The 16841-nt window shown below is 35.6% G+C and overlaps 1 protein-coding gene across 1 annotated transcript in view; it reads right to left on the reverse strand.

The window, feature by feature from the left end:
* Positions 1 to 16841, reverse strand: part of UNC13C (unc-13 homolog C) — a 138516-nt gene that overhangs the window by 61217 nt on the left and 60458 nt on the right. Inside the window, exons 13-17 of the mRNA XM_050309689.1 lie at positions 13285 to 13435; positions 10759 to 10827; positions 9414 to 9503; positions 8265 to 8393; positions 295 to 428 (exon numbers count right to left, since the gene is read on the reverse strand). Of these exons, the coding sequence (XP_050165646.1) occupies positions 295 to 428; positions 8265 to 8393; positions 9414 to 9503; positions 10759 to 10827; positions 13285 to 13435 (573 nt within the window). The remainder of the gene's footprint in view (positions 1 to 294; positions 429 to 8264; positions 8394 to 9413; positions 9504 to 10758; positions 10828 to 13284; positions 13436 to 16841) is intronic.

Genomic DNA, 16841 nt, shown 5'->3' on the forward strand with positions numbered 1-16841 from the left:
CTTTTCACTGAACTTTGCTTCTATCCATTTAGTTCTCCTGCATAGTATTTTGCAACTTTACTTTTTTGGATGGTTCATATACCACCTGTATTTAAAGTTTCCAAAACTAAAGATTCTCTTTCCGTTATCAGAGCACTCACTAGGTTTTTATCAAATGATGCCAATGTAATGTTCTGCATAAAAGCCTCTGGCTAGATTCTATTTAAAATTACAAGTACTGATTAAAGTGCATTTCCTGTCCTTAATTTAATAAATCCATGATTCTTAACTTATATAGGGAAATGAATTACTTACTGGTTCAAGATTGGTGTATATGCTGTTTTATCTTCATCTATAATGGTGACCATCAGAGTAATAAGCTGGGCCCAGAAATCCAAATTCTTTGTTGTTGGTCCCTGTTCTTCTTTAGGAACTTCTTGTTTCTTACTCTGTTAAAACAAGATTGAATATATTTTTACTAGAGAAATTAGAGAAAATATTATGGATTTCCACCTACAGATTGTTACTTGGCTGGGAAAATTGATATGCTAAGAATCTTCAAAAGTTTTGGAAAAAGACTGATTATCCAACTCAGAGTAGATTTTATGGAGTACTGTACTTGGCTGTGGACAAATATTAAAAAAAGACTGTCACATCAGCAAAGAAGATCAATAAAGGTTTTATTTTTAGTGTATGTCTGTCCTTTAATTAAGTATATTCTTAAAATTCTTTGTTGGGCTCAAACTGAGTGCAGGTAAAATTGTCTGCTGAGGCAGAACTTTTATACCTTACATAATAAAGACCAAACAAATCAATGCTAAAGAGCATTTAATGTTTTGTTTTGAATTATACACTGAAGATATTCAGCCTAATAGCTGCTATGCTGTATGGTCTAAATGCAGAAGTAGTTAAATTTCCCTTTATTTTATTGAGAATTTTGTACTTTTTAGTTTCACTGAAATGTGCATTTACAGCTAGATTTTTGTCTCTGCAGTTTTGATTTATGAATTCTTAGCCTACAATTTCCTAGACAAAGTATTCTGCAGTTCTTTGCTTGACAGAAAGATCAGATTCCTTATCAATGTCCAATAAATAACTTCATTGCAGAGACCCAAAGATGAAAATAAATATTTCTAGCTCTGTATGGATACACACATAAATACACACATAATTTCTGCCTCTTCTACACAGCTGCCTGAGATGGAAAGGGGTCTCAGCTAGTAAGTCAGAAAGAACACGTCTGTGATGCTGCAAGTTTAAACATCTATTCCCTGTACTTTCATTCCTACTCCTATGACCACTGCAACGGACCCTGTACCTTTTTGAATAGACATAACACTGTTTTAGTGTCATGGTGAATTAATTAAATGTTATTTTAACCTCAATTAACTTTTATCTATTATTAGCATTTAAATGGCAGAAAGGGAATTTCAACAGCACTTAATTGAAATTGTTTCTGTGGCCACTGTGGAATATTTTAGAAAAGTGTCATTAATCACACAGCTACGTACTCAGTTGCACTACAAATGGTACCACTTCAAATGTCTAAACCAACTGAAATAAAGCTCAGGTACAAGGGAGGATGGGCCTGGTGTCACTGGCAATTAAAAACCACACATGCAAATGAGAGTGCTTTTCAAAACAGAAATGAACATTGGAGCATTAATGTCACTCACAAGGGCTTTCATTGGTGTACATTATATTTTTATTAGAAGGCCTTGTTTCTATATCAAAGATTTATGTCTAATATACCATCTTTTTCTCAGAGGTCTGTGCATGTTTAAATCAAATCAACTGAAAGGCAGTTCTAGAAGACAAAGCCACTTCACATTTATCTCAGCATCTTATACAAAAACTGTATTTCACAGCAAACAACTTGCAGTGACATGTAGCTGAGACAGCTTTTCATGACTGTGAATGTGAATCACAGAATGTGAAATTCATTTTTTTAATAGAGATAGAAAAAAGTAAGTAATTTACAAAGTAGTAGCTGCATAAGGAGGCTCTTTCTACAAAAATTCTCTGAAACAGGTATCTCTTAAAAATCAAAATGGTGCTTTCAAAAGACCCAGAGAAGGTATTTTAAAATAGTTTCACATTAACAGGAGGAGCTGTGTGCTTGAAATAAAAGTACGTACTCAGTGATGCCCAGTGATAATTTCAATTCTTTATCCTAAAATCTAACTAGTGTATTAGAAACAGAATCATTCCAGCTGTTTTTACACTGTTAGTATTATTGGCATTGTTGTTTGTTTTATGTGGTTTCTGGCAACAGAGGCCTTCATAGAAGCATTATAGAAACACAGAATACCCTGAGCTGGAAGGGACCCACAAGGATCACTGAGTCCAACTCCTGGCCCTGCACAGGACAACCCCAAAAAAATCACACCTTGTGTCTGACAGCATTGTCCCAATGCTTCTCCAACTCTGGCAGGCTTGGTGCAGTGCCATTATAATGAGGCAAAACAATGCTGGAAATTTGATTGCATTGAGCAGTTGCAGAGTTGAAAAAACAACAAAAGAAAGTTCCATCTTGGAATAAAAAATAACTTGAGAACAAGGTATTTTCATATAGAAAAAAAATTTCAGTGGTGTAATGTGTTGACTTCAAAATGTTTCTATTGGCACGACTGAGAGGAATAGTGAGCAGCATAACAGTGTAGAAAAAGTGAGTGGGAGTACAACATCATAAAATTATAGTTGCATTTTAACATATTTGTAACTAAATTAAACACTTTTTAGAGGCATTGAAGTTTGATTTCCAAAGTGTTTTGCTGAAGCCAATGTTGGTGACATGTGTTCATCATCAGTGTGTTGTGAACAGTCAGGAAGAACACTCCCTTACAAGATGAAAGAGCAAGTTAAGTTTTTCCTTCACAGTGGTCTCAAAAAACTGAAAAACAAGCAATTATCTCCTCTGATTTCATAACTGTGATCATAATAGCTCATGTCTTGATCCTGTGATTTGGTCCCATATCCAACCAATTCTCCATGATATGCATCCTCTTACTTTAGGAAATAATACCATACACACCTACTTAGTACAGAGTATTTACAGGCTATGCAGAAGTTGTGTAAAGGGGTTTTAAAATGCCCAGATTAGATTAGATTGTACACAGGTAAAGTATATGCTTACAACAGCTTATACACCGAATTTCTGGAGTATAAACATAGTTAACTGTGTGGTCTATTCAGTGGAAAAAGCTTATCTTGGTAACAGTAACTTTCTTTTTTCACTCTAGTTATATTCATTAGAAGAAACTGTTAGTGTAAAAACATTAACTAAATACCTGATATACCCAATTAGTGCCATGTTGGCACAAATACAGCGAGAAGATACATGAGCCACTAAATACTGCTTATCACTGTGGAGGATGTTAACAATACTGAGAATATTTTAAAAATACAACTAAAAAGGTCAAGAGGAAAATAAAATCTCAAAATATCAAGATGACAAAATCATTAATTAAACTGATGCTATTCATGATTCTTGACTTTTAAAAAGAATGATTCTGTGATGTTTCCTGTCTTTTGTTTTTGTTTGATCCAGTACTAACAAGCTAAAATCACAAGCTGCTCTTTATATTAACCAAGAAAACTTTCAGGAATACTGACACAAATGAAAGTTTGCCAATTAGCAGAATCACTTTCATCTTCACCAATCATTTCACTTAGGAAAGTGAAACCACTGAAAATATCTTGACATCACTTGGGAGGTATTGCTGTCCCATGCACAGATCCATGAAATGCCATAAGATGTCTTGTACTTAAAAGCTCAACAACTAAACTGGCCGAAGGCAGAACAGTGATATTCCTGAGGGGCTTCTGCTGGCAGATCAAACAAACAGTAATACCAAATGATGTCTTACATCATCAAGACATGACAATACAGGTTTTTATACACTCTGTTAATTGACTTGGCTACTTCTTGTATTTAGGATCACTCTAAAGTTGTAGCAAACACCTTACAAGAAAAATATGTTTAGAGAGAAGTCATATTATTCACTAAAGACTTACAAAGACAGGAAATAGTGCAGATTCTATGTGTTTGGTTTTTTTTTTAATGTAACTTCTAAACTATGTGATTTATAATTTTTTGTCTTTTACCACAGAAGACACCAAAATCAGAATGAGGAAGTAAGAGCAATTTTTCATAGGATATATATCAAAATAAATTCTTTACTTGCACTAAACCATGTTTTTCTCAACTTCCTTATACTATATATATGCCATACATATACACATATGTATATATGACTCTCTCTCTATATTTGCATATATGAACTGAATTCATATATGAGAGCAATGGATCATGTACCACAGACCCACCAAAATCAGTGGCTGGGACTTCAATAATAGAAAAAATAAAATATAGAGGGATTTTTCCAAGTTCAAGGAAAAAGAAAAAGGCTAAACTGTTGACAAGCAAACATATTTTGTACTCTGGAACACTGACTGAAGGTGGAGAAAGCAATTGCAGGCACAGTGTGAAGCAGAATTAAAATCTACATCTGTATTACCCTGAGACAAATCTGTAAAGGCTGATCTGAGGAACACAGGCCTTTCAACTTCTGTCATCATTGATTTTACCAGTCTGTAGAATGAATGTCTGGGTTTATATTGCTTTGTTTTTATTTTGTTATGTTCTGTGCAATCAATACACATTAGTCTCTGTGTGACTTTGATAAGTCCAATCCTATGATATCAGAAACTTATCTATTGCTGTCTGATACCTCAAGCTACGTTTTAGAATATAATATTTTCTATATAAAGAATGATAGAGTGCAAACTGAAAGGAAACCAGCACAGTAGCCCTGATTAGCACTAGGCTACTGAGGGCTATGTTATATGCCAGTCTTAGATGATGAAATACTAATTTTAACTGTACTTCTGTATTTTTAAGCTGTTTAGTTAGTATTACTTAATTTGGAAGATGTTAAGAATCCCCAGGAGATATACAATATGCATTATACATAAAACATACACATATATAGACATTTATATATTGAACACACCTATTTTTAGAATGTGATAATTTTTTTTTAAATCTATATTTATGGATGTAAAATATTGAAAACTAGAAACATTTGCAGGCACTCAACATGCATTCAAAACCTGTGAGGAATTTTTCTGAGCAATGCTGTTGCATAGTAACTGCTAAAGTGTTTTCTTGTTTGAAACTGAAACCCTATTCTTAGAATCATTATAGAATCATAGAATTGTTTGGGTTGGAAAGGACCGCAAAGATCATCTCGTTCCACCCTCCTGTAAACTGAGTCAGAAAGTTATCAAAGTGCTTCTGAAACTACTTTTTCAAGATTTTTTTTTTTCCACATGGGGAAACTAAGCACTCCACTCAGATCAGTGTTAATTAAAAAGAGAGAATACTGCATCTGCTGCATAAGGAACTAGGTAGTTCCTCATCAGAGGGTTTTGTCTCAGACAATGAGGACAGTAATATACATGTCAGTAAGACTGCCAGGCTGTCACGTTTTACTCTCTTTAGTAGTCATTTGTATTTTGTCATCAGCTGTTCTCTGTATTCTGGTGTGGAACCGTAGCACGCTATTTTTGCACACTGCTAGCATTTGCCATGCTTCACCCCAGGAAACATAGCTGTTCCCCAGGGTGATGTTTTGCTGCAAGACATTAGCTTTATAACAGTGATTGTGTGTCTGACACAAGGTAGAGGGCAATAAAAAGAGAGACTGCTGAGAATATTTTGTAATTTACTTGTTGCGCTTCTTATAGTGATAAATTCCCCAAAACTCCAGCTTGGGCACCCTCAAGGTCATCATTCATTGTTCTATTTTCACCCCAAAAATCAAACAATTACACACATTCAGACATTAAGTGTATTTTCTTGACATTCTGAGGCAGGCATCTCCGAGAGTTTCAGGTTGCAGGCAGAAGCAAACTCAGGTGATGGTTGACATGAGTTCCACACAGAGCTACACCCTGAGCGCTCCGTGGGCCTTGACAGGACAGCAGCTGCCAGGCTGTCCCCCGAGAGAGAGCAGGTGGTGACCTACATATGAACCGTTTCTTGCTGCTTTGGGGTTCATTGATTTCAGTTCTCAGTAGTCACAGCTCAAACCTCAGCTGTGCAGCTGAAACGTGAGCCTCCTGTGCTGCACCCCCATGGTGGTGTGACCTGCCTTCCTCCCTCTGAGAGGAGACCTCACCTGAGGGGGAGGTAGGCAGAGAGAGGAGTGGCTGAAGGGTGGAATATGGTGTAGTTGGACTAAGGGGTTTGGACACAAAGCTAATGAAATGTTAATTAAAATATTGGTTACTGCTTCATTATTATAACAGTGGTACTACAAGCCAGTCACCTGGATTCACTGGGAAACCTCCAGAGCTAGAGGTTTGAACAAGCTGTATACTTAGCTGTTCCTAAAAGCAAATGTACATGTGGATGTATTGATAGGAAACTGTAAGAAGATAATGGTGATCACAGTTTCCTTGCACAACTATAGAGTTGATGCAGAATTTTGGGAGTAATTTGAATTATTTTACTCATCTCTCTATTAAAGCTAGACTAGTTATAGTTCTCAGAATTGTCTCCCACCTCCTGTGAAATAAAGTTTTGTCTGGCATTAAGATTATATGTGATTGCTTATTGATTATTGTTAGAAATTAATTATTTTGAATGCAATCTATTTATCTGCATTTTAAATTTTGGGTTTTTTTACAAATCTTCACTGAAGTTTCTTGCACTTCCTAGTGATTGCAACTCTGTAGACACTTATTTGCTTAATGTTTCTTTGTAAAACCGCCCCTGCTGGAGATATTGTGAAAAAGAACACAAGAGGCACAGAACTACAGTGAAATGCAGTTCACTCAAATATCAAACAGAGGGGCTATAATAGCCCTGTATTTTAAAACCATCTTTTAGAATAGACAAGCTAAACTATTTTACGAATTCACAGAAAACAAGCAGTGAATTTTTTGAACACAGATAGGCTTTTGCAGGTGTTACAATGCTTTGCAGAACTAAGACTACTTCATTTTTAGCTGTTTACTAAAATTGCTGGAATCTGCTGATGAACTGCAGGCTTATGTAATACCCAGAGTAGCAGCACTTCATATTATATTTACCAGACAAGATCAAATTGCTGCAGAGTAAACATTAGCAAGAAAACAGAGCAGTTTATGACGTAAATAGATGTGATGCCTGAAGCTGCTTCTTCTACTAATTTATACTCCTACTCAGCTTACAATATAATCTGTTGTAGGATAAACACACACATGAGCACTAAGGATGTGGAGTGCTCATGGTGGTGGTGAAAAATTTGCATGTTCAAAGCTGTAGATAAGTTATCTCACATATCAGGAATCCAACATTGGAAAATAAATTCTCATTTCAGAAAAGTTGAATAAACAGCATATACTACCCTTCCTGAAATACAGTAATTAATATTTTGGATTCAAATCAAATGTACTTTCAGATTAATTTTGATGTCTTATATCAATAGCATGAGTGTATACTACACAGAAAATGTGCTTTTGCCAAACAAATAATCCTGTTCAAGGATGGAATAGTCACTCTAACACCATTTTTTCAGTGTAGAATCCAGGAAGAAAATGCAAGGAACAAGAGGTAATGTCATAAAGCAGTGATGGTGCTTTAAGTCAGTTCTCAGTTTTAATGTTACAGAATGAACTCTGGCCATATAGTCTTAAACAAGTAAACAACATTCTCAAAGATTTTGAATGACATTTGGAACACAATACATGCTATAATTATTTTACATTGGCAGGTCAGCCTGACAGACTAATATTAAGAAATGTTTCAGAATTATCCTCTGCTTTCTTAAAGCTGTTATTAAAGCTTGGATCCAAGTATGCATCATATGTGTTAAAATATAAGGCTGGAAAGACAGAATATAATTTTCAGCAAATGATGATAGTGTTTTTCCTAAAGCTGCTAAAGTGAAATATTAGATTTTTAAAAAATATTTTCCAGTTACAGATCTTAAATGAACAGTAATCAATCTAATGTCATCTTCCCTAAAATCACTGGACAATTTTACAGTCATGTCTGATGTGATGACTCAATTATGAGTTAACATGCTCATTTTGAAACTCAGCTTGGTAAACATTTTGGAGTTCATAGCTATCTGTGGGTGTATTTATGATAAATTGCTCCTTCATACATAAATAAAATGAAAATAACCTGAGAGCTCTGATATGAAGGAGCACGGCAAGGCTTTCCATTCACGTAAGGTAAACTAACAATAATGAACGAGCAATAGCTTGAAACAAGTTCATATTGACCTTACCTGATCCACTAACTGGGAGTAGAGATCATAGCAATTGTCAAAGATGTATCTGTAAGTTGAGTCCAGGCAGGCTCTTACACAATCTTTCACCACAGTGCTGGCTCGAGGCGGGCTCTGCAGTTCCAGGACCTAATAAAAAATTTGGCAATTGGCAGAATGTCAGAATTATATCACACACAGAAAATCCAATCATCGAATGTAGTTCTGTCATATAGGATGAAAAGCACTGAAATATCATAAAATAAAATAAAAAAATTAAAATTGTGTTGACTTAAGATGATCTTAGTTCAGATGCATTAAAACACATACTGAAGTTAGGTAAGCAGATTGTATTACTAAGTTTTATTTGAATGAAATGACTCATATGTTGAAAGAGGTCCAAGGGTTTACATCTTAGGGTTTACATCCTGAAACTCTTTAATTATTTATGAAATAATTAAACCATATAATTACGTGCTTTCCTTTGAATATCAGCCAAATAGCACTTTAATTTTTAAGGCTAAGGGTTCAGCTTTTTCCTCCACTTTAGGATACATTAATTTCAACTTTAACTTAAGGGATTATTTTAATTCTCTTTATGTAGTGCCTAATGCAATAAAATCACATACTATTGCAACAAATGTTGTTTTGTGTTCTGGTTTTTGTTCAGTAACATTAATGAGTATCATTCCATTCCAAAGTATTTCAGTACTTGATCACTTAGATATGAACCTTTGGAGTTACTAAGGCAAATAGAGTTATCAGATCTATTTTGCTGTTTGACTTGTGATTTTATGATATTACTAAGAAAATATTATTTTATATGACACATGTTCCTAAGGAGTTTACCTGAGTTTGCTTTGTGTGATTTGATTTTAAACTAATTAAAAAGATGTTTGTTTCCTTCAGGAAGTGTACCAATAATAGTTAAAAAAGGAAAATACAGTTCTTTATTTTTTTAAATAATGGTTTTTATCACATTGTTAATAGAAAGTATGAATAAAATTACTTTCCTTCAATGATCATCAGTAACCTGAAAGATTTAAACTAAAAATGAAGGAGATTGATTGACTAACAGTATGAGTATGAGATAAAAGGTAACAGCTTTTAATTATTTTTTTATTATTATTATTTTTAATTTGGAGTCATTGTGCAAATAAAGGACAATACCTTCATCCGAAAAAAAGTAATGCTGGTAAGCAGGTCCACAGTTGATTTCAGATCCTGGAGTCTTTCAGAATTGCTGGCAGGAAAATTATCCTGGTGAATCAGGACAAGAGGAATAGAGCAAAATTTTAGTTACAGGTAAGATCCTTGAACAACTAGTTAAAAACCCTCTAGAAAAACTAAGATGCTGCTTGGAAGGATTAGAGGTGTTCCCATGTTGCCTGAATTCTGCCTGTGAGGAAGTCAGGGATGAATATCCCTTTGATATGAGTAGGAACACTTTTGATAATGCTCCTGTATTTGTAGTATCAATGATTCAAAATATTGTTATATTTCCAAAACATGAATGGAGGAAAAAAATACTACAGCTTAAAAGATAATCTGTTGTAACACCTGGAAACTGTTGTTAATTTAAATAATTTAAGAGTTCTTCATGGCACATACATCACTTGTGGGCATATATGCAGTAGAAATCTTAATGAAGAAATAATCTATATAATTTTTGCTTTGATCTCTGGGTTAACAGACTGATGGGTAGCAGCGTTGTTTAAATGCCACATGAGCCAAGTAGCCTCATGCTACGATGTTATCTGGATAGCATTCCTCAAAATTAAAAGATATTGCAATAAATATTGCTGCATGAAGGACACGGTCTTAAAAACTGAGTATGTGCAACTTCTCCCTCTAATGCCGTTAAATATTCCATTTCTCCTCCAGGTTTAGAAAGCAGGCCAGATGAACAGAGAAATCCTTGACTTGGAGGCTGTCATTCCCAGAAGCTCAGAGAGCCATAGCTGATGGAACCCTAACTGCTCCTGTGTTGTCCAAAAGTTTCATGGTCGAGTGGAATGGAGAAGGAGAGGGGGTTCAGAGCCATGTGGGAACTGGCAGGTATCCAGTGCATGCTGTCCTGAAGGGCTGGCTTTGGAGCAGAGCTCAGTGGAAAGAGATTCCATGAGGCAAAGAGGAAACTGAAATTCCTATCACATAGAAAAATGCAAAGATGAGCCTCTTTCAACATTACTGGGATCTTAGGGTGGAGGTTGTGGCAAAGATGTCAGTCTCTCAAATAAACACAGCAGGAACTGCACTTTGCAATACCTGAGTCAGTAAAGGTAATTCCCAGATGAATTAACTTAATTATAGACTAGTTATAGACTAACTTAATCAAAGTTGAATCATACTCTGTCCTGAATATCTGCTCATCCCTTGACCCATTCTTACCTTTTGGAAAAAAAATACTAAGATTTTCTTTCTTTTTTTTTTTTTTTTGCTTAAATTTTGTAATTTTTTTTCCCAAAGAATTTGAGTTCTCATGTCAGCTCTAGATAGAATACATTATACATACCCTGTATTTGGATAAATCAATCCTCAGAGAATTGTGCAACTGATCCAGCAGTTTTATGAACTTTTCTCTCTGGGAAAAGAAAACAAGAGTAGATTTTGCAGGTTCCTGTAGCTGGTGGGGTTTCAGAAAGCTGCTTTTCACTTTTAACTTATTTGAAAATCAGTTTGCTTTCCACTGTTTCATATATAAATACTGGTTTGAAATATCTGTGTTTCAAGGCCAGGCAATGCATCCTTTTTCACCTGATTTTCCCTCTGTGTCCCAGATTGAGATTTACTTGGTATGCATTAAATTGCAGCTGTGCAATACATTACTGAGGTAACAGGGATCATCTGATGTTGTATTTCCCTTTCTTATATTTGCCTCACAATTGCTTACACTCTTGAAGAAAGCACTTCCCCCTCCCTTTAATGAGTAAGAAATGATGCTCATTTACAGCAGGATCTGGCATAAAAGTATGACTGAAAATTATACTTCAGAAACAATTACTTTTATAGAAATAAGCTAAGTAATACTAATAACTGTGCCATTACAGTTTTCCCTTTCAAATGTGGAGATTAACTTGTTATCATGATAGATGAAGGTGCAGTGAAAATATTTTGCTGTGAGATATCCAGCTTAGTTGTAAGTAATACTAATGAGAGTTTCTAATTACCACATCAGAACATCTTCCATAGTCTGCTGCACAAAACTGCAGAAATCCTGATCAGCCCATGTGAAAGCAGCAGACTTCTGGAAGTAGCAAGATCTGATACCTCTCAGGATGCACTGATTGTACCCACACCATCCCCCAAATATGATCGGCAGTAATTTGAAAATAGTCTTTGTGCACTGTCTCTCATCAGTGGAGTGCTAACCTACACCAAGAGCCAATAATTTGGCACAGTTCCCTTAAGGGATCAATCAAAAGGGAACTTTTTTGTCATGTTATAAATCTGTACTGAAATATTCAGTCAGCCAAATCATTCCCAGCTGTAGCCTGAGGACTTGAATTTGAGATGTTCTTTTTGATGAATGATGTGCAGCAATTCACTAACAAATGCCTTTTGACCCAAGAGAGAAAAATAATCTAATATTTTGCCTATAAGTCAATTATCTGAAAAAAGAGCTCCAAATCTCTATTAGTGATGCTTACTACTCTCTTTCCACCCATCTGTTGAACTATGAATTGGATTGGAATTGCGTCAAAGTTAAACTGGCATTAACATCAGAGAAAGGACTTAATCTCTGTCCAGTCTGTGGATAAAAGTAGTTCTGATCATTAGAAAAATGGGGGGGAAAAAAAAGGATTAAAAAAATCGAGCAGAAACATTCTAAATTTCAAAAGTTACATCAAACTCAAAGGTCTAATAGGGCTTGAACATTGAAAGAGAAGCCTGGTTTCAACAGCGGTGCAGAGTCATTCCATAAAAACCCATCAATCAGCTTTAAAAGGGAAACCTGAGTAAGAACAAAGAAATATTGTACTGTCATGGTAATCCAATAATTGAATCACAAATGTTCTAATATCGATTTTTCACCATAAAATGTTTTCCTTTGGAGTGAAGGAGCCAGGTTAATATTCCTCTCTCTAAGCAAATCTCTAGCAGCAGGAGACAAGGTTCCAGTTCAAGAACAAGCTGTCTCCAAACTAAAGACCCAGCCCTGGGTAAATTTATATGTGGGCACTTCCACCAGACTGAACATTTAAAAGAAAAATCAACTGATATTAAGAGTAAATATTTCTCTAAAAAGTTACTCTGTGGACTTGAAAAGAATGACTTACTGGAATTCGTAAAAAAAAATTTTGTACTGACTTATGACATCCCTTAAATTTCAAAATATATTGTCAATACTCCTTTAGGAGCATTTAGAACTAACTGTTGGACTATTTATGGCTGTAAGCAGTAGCATCAGATCCTAAGTATATTCAAAATTCAGTAATAATTAATAGAAATCAATCTTTAGTGTGTTTACTACAGAAAGTGAATTTAGGGACATAAGTTCTATCTCAAAAGTACGTGTTCAGGAAATACAAACTACTATTTAGTTTCAGGTATTTGAGGCCCTGTATGATGCAGGAATGCTATACTTAATACACTGTTAAAATCCAAAATTTTTTTTAGCATCCAGAGCAAATATTCTTTGCTAAACTAAAAATTTACATATTTTTCCAGGTAGGAATTGCATTTATTTACTGAGGATAATCTGATAATTATGTTTCTGACTTCTGATGGGAAGACAAAAGCAAAACCAAAACTAAATCTTTCTTGGTTTACTCATTCAAATGCATAATTTCATAATGTTGTCTTGAAAATCCTAAAATTCATAATGTCGCTATTATTCTAATACTGGAGAAGTACCTCTATCACTACTTCAAACAACTGTAATTTGTGTTTAATAAATTCCAATTATGATTAATATCTTATTTCATGTCAATAAGTGGTATTTTATGAAAACCATTAAATCAAAAATAACTTTGATATCAGCCTTAAAAAAAAAAAAAAAAGAAGACGAGAATTCTGTTAAAAAAGAAAGTCTACTTACCCCAAAGTTAGTAGCAGCAAAGCGGTCTGAGGCGGATACATTTGTTGCTGCTGTGGTATGAGCATAGAAAGCATTTATATTGGCCAACAATGTGCTCATAACTGCTGGAACACCAGGGCACATATATTTAGAAGATAGACAGGAAAAGTGCCTGCAATTCAAACAAACCAACAGTTATTAAAGATGGCAAGGAATCTTGGATTCATCTTCTCTCACCACAATTTCTTTTCAGCTCCAACGATGTAACGTTCAAGCTACCTCATGGAAAATTGTGCAGATGCGTGTGAGGAAAATCCAGACATGTTTGATGTAATTGCTGCTTGCTGCACAAAATCAGCTGCTGCTGGTATTTTCAAACTGAACACATCAAATTCACCTTTTGTTCTTACCCTTTTAACCCTAAACAAAAAACCATGATTTAATTATCTCAATTACTACTAAGAAAAATGTTCATTATTAACAAAAACCTAAAACCTAAAAAAATTTATAAACATAAAAAGCCACAGAGATCTACAGCAGAAAAGGATTTCATTGTTGCCAACAAAAAGACTCAGGCATTTTAGTGTGGCTTTTATTTTAGACTACATTATTGATGAAAGCAACTTTGGGTCCACTTTGATTTTATTCAGGCCATAATTGAAACTGTTCCACTTTGATTCAGGCCAGTAAAATTTAGGTAATCGGTCTGTTAAACCCAAAGCAGCCCAAACCAGAGTTGCAATGTAGCAACACTGTTTACTTGTTTAACACAGCAGAATATGCCTGGTTGTAGCACACAATGAGTTTGTAACACAAGAAAACATGAGAGATATAAGATGGATGAAAGATCCAACACGTGAGGAGAGCGAACATCATCACTGAAACCGTAAATTCCTAAATTCAAGATCTATAGTTAGGCTGAACTGAGAGAGAGATAAAGGGATAGAGAGTAAATGTACATAGATAGGAATAAGAATGAGGGGGATTAGGCAGAGAAGATGATGGTGAAAATCAGTGTACAGTCCTACAGAAAAGGATGAAGAAACTCCAGTCACTCTGGAGCTCTCTGTATGACTGAAGGTCCTGACTTGGCCACATGCTCCTCTTAGCTGGAGACTCTGGCTCCTCTCTCCTGTTTCTCCTCAGGAGCATAAGGCAGAGCAGTGTGCTGGGCCTGAACCACCTGGGCACTAGTGCCCTTCCAAGAGAAAAATTAACACAAGGTACCACTGAACTCAGTCCTGCTGGACTCAGGCCAAGGACCCTTTACTGCTGTCACTGCCCATATCGTCTTTCGAGACATCGTTCAAGATTATTTTCATCTTGTATTTGGATTCATGCTCCTAAAACTATAAAAAATGAGCTCTTCATACCTTCTTCCAAGCCTGTACACAACTCACTCTACCTGCATTATTCTTTTTGATACCTGCTCATTTTCTCAGCAGTCCTCTAAATTGCTTCAATCTGCTATTGTGTCTGACCCTGTTAATTATATTCCTGTCTTCTGATATTCCAGGGCTGCAGAAACTTCGGCTGAAGGGACAACAGTATCTTTTGTAGGGTCTCCAATGTCACTGACTTTGTATATTTGCAGATGCCTTTTTCATAACCCTTTGGGTAATCTGCAATTTCCTATCTACCAAACAACTCTTGTTCCATTAGTCTATAGATTTAAAAGGGAAATTAGGGGAATGGAGTGAGTCAGAAGGCAGCATCACGTAAAAGTATTTCTTGCTTCTGCTTTTCCAGTACTCCTGTCTCAGTTCACAGATTTTTACTACAGATGTCCACCTACAGATTCAGAAATGGGCCTAAAAAATGCCCTGGGCTGTCAGTCACTCACACCACTACAAACTAAGCACTCTCCAGCACTTTCATTTAGTTGGCAAAGGAGACATCTCAATTGTAGTTTACTTCAGAAATCTGTGTCAGGTCACAGATGTGTCAAAAAAAAATTCTCAGACTCCCCAAGGGCCGAGGCTCAGGATTCAGGCTTCATTAGTGCACCTGATATCCATTCCATACCTAGATATCAGAAGCATGCACCATAAAATTATTGACCAAACTGCTCTCCTCAAGCACCTTAGTCAAACCTGGGAAAAGATTTGAAATAGAATCAGCTGCTTACAGTAAAGTAAATGTGATGCTGAACACATCCAACCCTCACGACAGTTCCATGATCCCCGTGGTTAACACAGGACCAAAGTTGAAGTGCTCTAGACTGCAAGTGTGTTTTAATTACCAGTGAGTGCTCAAAACATGTGTGTGATCTATAAATGAAAGTATTTTTCTATTTACTTTTCCTAAAAAAAATAAAGCCACAGGAGATGGGTGCCAACTGATCCTGTAATTGAAAGGTAATTGGCAGGAAAACTTCTAAAATGGTAATTTTCTAAAATGGTAATTTTCTAACTCTTCAGCATTTTACTCAAAGATAAATCCAGTTATAATTTAAACTATAATTCCCAAGAAAAAACTCCAAGTAATTAATGATGCATGTACAAATACCTAAAGAAAATCCCATCACATATTCATGTTTTGCTACTTTATAGTATCATCCAAAATCTCTGACACATTAAAGAGAATCTAAGGCTACAGTCCTCATATGTGTGGTCTCTGTATTTGCAGCCTTCCTAGGCCAAGCCAGGGGGCTTTCTCTTGCATTGGACTCTCTTTGAAGTATTTTCAAGCTCGGTTTATATATCACAGTCTTGCATCAATGTAGTGATATATATTGACACTTAAAACTTATATCATGGTAGGGATGTTCAAAATGCTTTGCAAGCATTTCTCAGCCTTCCTATAATGTTGATCTGTAAGTTCTATTATCTCTGTTTTAGAAAACAGAGAAACTGCTCAAAGCTACACAGAAATCAATCACTTGGGCCAGGACCAGAGCTCAGCACTCCCAGCTATGTGCTCATAGGATAATATTACCAAACCTTTCATTCACTGCCAGTATTTTCCAGAAGTACTTTTAAATACCACCATGTGAATCTGACAAAAACACAAAACAGCTCTCTACCCTTTAGGAGAACTTTTCATTATATATCACATGTTTTCTCTCAAGTAGAAGAATAATAATTTCCTTTGTAATAAAATACAATAGTGATGTCAGGTGATTCTCACTACTAAAGATAATCTTCAAAGTTAATGGAAATCTCTCCTGATATATTAATCACATGAATTTTGAGAAATACAAGTACAAATGAGCAGAATTAGATTTTTAAAAAATGACACAAAAATAACTACTATATACTTACAGAGGTGACCTTTAATTTCCAAAAATCTTCTAGTGGACCTAAAGGCCTGTAGTGTAGGAGTAACCCCAATCTGGAGATTAGAAGGCACTACTAACCCCACTGGCCTTAGAGTCATCCCTATAACACATGCTCTGCTGTGTGAGCAGGCAGGCAACAGGGGAGAAGCCTTTGAGATTGTGCCCTTTGTCTTCAGAGAATATGACAGAGCATGGAAAAACGGTTCTAGTCAGCATTTTAAGTTTGGTACGGTGTCTTCTGCAGGTTCTTCCAACCATTTCACACTGAGCTACCCATGACCTGTGCTGAGTTCTTATA

The sequence above is a fragment of the Myiozetetes cayanensis genome, unplaced genomic scaffold (genome assembly GCF_022539395.1).
Source record: "Myiozetetes cayanensis isolate MyiCay16 unplaced genomic scaffold, myiCay2020 scf14, whole genome shotgun sequence".
NCBI lineage: Eukaryota > Metazoa > Chordata > Aves > Passeriformes > Tyrannidae > Myiozetetes > Myiozetetes cayanensis.